General features: G+C 38.7%; 1 protein-coding gene across 1 annotated transcript in view; it reads right to left on the bottom strand.

The window, feature by feature from the left end:
* The window catches only part of lpcat2 (lysophosphatidylcholine acyltransferase 2), an 18498-nt gene that overhangs the window by 8068 nt on the left and 6299 nt on the right, over positions 1-4131 (bottom strand). The window contains exons 4-6 of the mRNA XM_014007938.1: positions 3535-3647; positions 3213-3273; positions 2667-2725 (exon numbers count right to left, since the gene is read on the bottom strand). Of these exons, the coding sequence (XP_013863392.1) occupies positions 2667-2725; positions 3213-3273; positions 3535-3647 (233 nt within the window). The remainder of the gene's footprint in view (positions 1-2666; positions 2726-3212; positions 3274-3534; positions 3648-4131) is intronic.

Raw genomic sequence — 4131 nt, 5'->3', positions numbered from 1 at the left:
AAAAAAAAAAAACCTTTGAGGATCCCCAAGATACCTCTCGCAGACCCCTGTTTGAGAACCTCTGGGTTAAAAGTTTTTGTGAAAATCATCAGATTTTAACATTGTAAACATTGATTTTCCACCCTGTTATGTATGTTCCACCCTGTGATGTTCCATTCCACCCTGTTTGAAAATGTGTTTTTATAAAAAAATATTGCAGAAACATTAAGTACTGTGAATCTTTCTGTGCCATGATGGGAATTGAAGACAATTAAATGCACATATATGTATAAGTTTTTAAAATCACCAATATTTTCTATGCTGCCGGTAACAATGAGTAAAAAATAAAATTAAAAAAAATTACAATACTGACATAAATTATTCGTAACTACATGTTACAATTTCAAGAATAAAACACATTATATAGTAAAAGGGACATATCCTTTTTAAGAAAAAAAAAAGTTATTATTTATCAATATTCACATGTTTAACTATTTGTTGTCTATATGTAAATGTCCCTAACAGGGTGGAACAAATTTAGATACGATGGTGAGAAAAACTACCTGTAATTATTACTTTATCCAGCCCTGAGCTTGACCATTATTCAGTTCTTTTTCTTCAACATGTCAGTTATGTAATAAAATATTTAAAACTTAAAATATTAAACTTTTTTTAAGTCCTGAAGCCAAAATGTTGCCGCAAAAAAAGAATCACCCTTTTGCCACAGAAATAAACCTGCGTGCCAGTTTTTCAAGGAGTATTCTCTGGGTGAAATCCCCAGAGCGGCGTAGTACAGTTTAAGGTGTGGACTCACCTCATTGGTTTTAGTAATTTTTAATGAGTCCCACTTGTGAGGGCCACATAAATATTCTTATTTTTTATGACAGTGAGAAGAAATAATAAATATAATTTATTACTAGCCAAAGTCATCATTTTTCATCTAGCTAAAGTCTAGTTACAGGCTGACTTCAGGTCTGGTTTAGATCATTGTTACTTGTAAATTATATTTTTTTTCTGGTATAATTCTGCTGTTTTACATGATTGTTGAATGAGATTAACATAATTATTAATTTATTGTAAAAACATGACCGATAATCTGTGAAACAGATCCGGTTCAGCTTGCTATCAGAGGCAATTTCTCTAAGACTGCAAGGGAAGCTCAGCTTCCCCTAAAATGTAAAAAAATAAAATAAAATAAAATATATACTGTTGTGTGTACATGTCATTGACTAACTATGTGCTACATCGCGCTCAACTTTTGTTCAGAATCAGCTTCTTATCACTGGTAACGACGCGGCTTTCGTCATTTCCTCATTTCACTCATTCCCGCAGCTTGACGGTGCTTTAAACAGTCGGACGCTGAGCGTCTACAGAGCTCATTAGCGATGCAAAGACTGCAGCGAAACGAGACGAGTCATTGGATAAATGCTGGCTTTGTCCCGCCCATCGGACGCTCAGCATCTCTGGGGGTCTATGGAGCAGTGGGCTGGGTCGGACGCTGGCTGTCTGCATGATGATTGGATAATCTGGCGGAGGCTGAATCCCTTTTTGATTGACAGCGAAATGAGCGAATCAGCGATCTCTTGGTGTAAACATGCATGGGAGCAGTTTTTAGTTTCGTTTCTGTTCTGAGTAGAACCGGAGACTTTATTAATCCTTTTAGCAGCATTTTCTTTGTTAAAAACGACTAGCGACAAATCGGACTTCTATTTCTGGTGGTTGTTTTGTAGCTGCTTATGTTTGGAGACGGACTTCTATCACTCTTTCTGACTTCTTCTGTCCAGCAGGTGCTGCTGAGCCCCTGCACCGTCATAAAACACTCAGACGGACACACTTCACTCTAGCCTTGCGCCAGTAACAAGCTGCACATATGGCAGACAGTTTGAATKTTGTGGAGCGGATTTTGGAGAAGCCATTTGATACAGTCTTATTTACAAAGAAAAACTTAAACAGCAGGGCCGATCAACTCCTCAGATTAATTTGGTGCAAACAGTGGGAAAGTAAGATAAAAAATATCTTTTTATTGATCCCACAGTGGGGAAATAACGGGTCTTTTCAGCTGTCCTGGTATGACAAAGTGAGCTGGCTGCTGTAAAAGACTATAGAATAATCTGGAAAATGACAATAAAAGCACTGGATCAATTAATTCGTTGGTTTGCCCGCCCGCCTGCCATCATAGTTCCGCCTGCCTGCCTGGACCTCAGTCCAGATCTCAGGTCTGAGTCCAGGTGTCATCTGGTCATGTCTGAGTCCAGGTCTCAGGTCTGAGTCCAGGTGTCATCTGGTCCGGTTTGAGCCCAGGTCTCAGGACTGGGTCCAGGTCTCATCTGGTCAGGGTTGAGTCCAGGTCTCATCTGGTCAGGTTTGAGTCCAGGTCTTATCTGGTCAGGTTTGAGTCCAGGTCACATCTGGTCAGCTCTGAGTCCAGGTCTCAGTTCTGAGTCCAGGTCTCAAGTCTGGGTCCAGGTCTCATCTGGTCAGGTCTGAGGCCAGGTCTTAGGTCTGAGTCCAGGTGTCATCTGGTCAGGTCTGAGTCCAGGTCTCACCTGGTCAGGACTGAGACCAGGTCTCACCTGGTCAGGTCTGAGACCTGGTCTCATCTGGTCGGGTCTGAGTCAAGGTCAAATCTGGTCAGGTCTGAGGTTCTAAAAGTGACAGTGGCGATGACATGACGTTACTTGACTTACCAGTTTGTTTGGGTATCTGATGAGAACAGGCTGCACAGGGACACCTGGAATAAAGGCACCTACAGGTGGAAACATGGGGAATAAATTAGAACTGTGTTAGAAATGCGTCAATACAACAGCATGGTCAGTGAGCAGCTTTAAGACTTGTTCCTGACATCCCCATTTCCTCATCTCCTTTGGAACCAGCAAAGCACACAGTGCAGAAATCACACTCAGATGTAATGAAAGGCTCAGTTATCAGGTGGATTGAATAGTATTTTCTAATGCATCAATGCAGACAAAGAAACCATAAAACAAAAGTCAGTTTTTGCATTTTTATTTAGTTTTGTATTCCTGTGTTCTTTTTTTGTGTAAACTACATTATACTGAACTACATTACATTAAACTTGTTGATGCAGTATATTATTTCAAAACATTGTTTATTCCACTTTCTTAGATTGTGGGAATAAATGAGGGAATATGGGAAAAAAAGCTGCACATACACATAGAGATGCTGACTGCACACAGGAAACAATAAGAAAATAATCTTCAACTTTCTAAACTTACCTTGTTTAAACGTGATAAGACATGAACGATTTGTACATGTTCCTTCTGGGAATATCAGAACCTGAAAGAACAAAGCATCATTGTTTTTTATTTATAAGTTGGACTTTTTATTACCAAATATGCTGTTGATAATTGCAACAGAGTTGTTTTTTTTTAAGTAATGCAAATCAACATTGTTCATATTTGTCTTTAGCTAAGCACTGACTTATAAAAAGCTCACTTATACACTATTTCAAAACTGACAACAAAAAAGCAGCAATGAGGTCAAGTTAACAAAACAAATTGTTGCTTCTTGAAGTTTCTGCTTATGTTGTAGACAAACCTGCGGCCAGCGGCCTCCTGACTTGGCTCTAGTTTCAATCGCCTGGATTGTGTTCTTCCTGGAGTCAGGGTCTGTTCTAGAAACCAACACCGGCTGGAGACAGCGCAAAAATCCTGCAACAATGTCAAAACATCCAAAGATATATTAATAAACATAGAAGAGGAGAACACTGTTTTTGCAATTTTCCCTATAATTACTTCACACATTTGCAGAGTTTTATTAGTGAGCCATTACACACTGCCTTAAAAAAAACTTGCTGCCACCTTGTATGTTGGTTCACAATGTGTTAGTGAACAGAGTGTGTAACAGAGATGACATCAAATTATACAGTATATAAATAACTGTTAACTTGACCAAGTTATTTTTAGTCCTGTTTTTTTAAGATTCAGTTATGGCAGCCATCCTAAATCATGTTGATTTGAAAAGTTATTATGCATTCAACGACTCCTTTCAGAGAATCTCATTAAAATTTCACTTCATGATTCATGAAATATTTAGCTAAGAAACTAACAAACTTACAGGCAGAAAATAACATAAGTAGTAACAAGTCGATGGGCCTCATGTAAGAACCGTTCGTACGCACAGATTTGTTCTTAA

Source organism: Austrofundulus limnaeus, unplaced genomic scaffold (assembly GCF_001266775.1).
Source record: "Austrofundulus limnaeus strain Quisiro unplaced genomic scaffold, Austrofundulus_limnaeus-1.0 Scaffold46, whole genome shotgun sequence".
NCBI lineage: Eukaryota > Metazoa > Chordata > Actinopteri > Cyprinodontiformes > Rivulidae > Austrofundulus > Austrofundulus limnaeus.
This window is presented reverse-complemented; position numbering and strand designations above follow the sequence as displayed.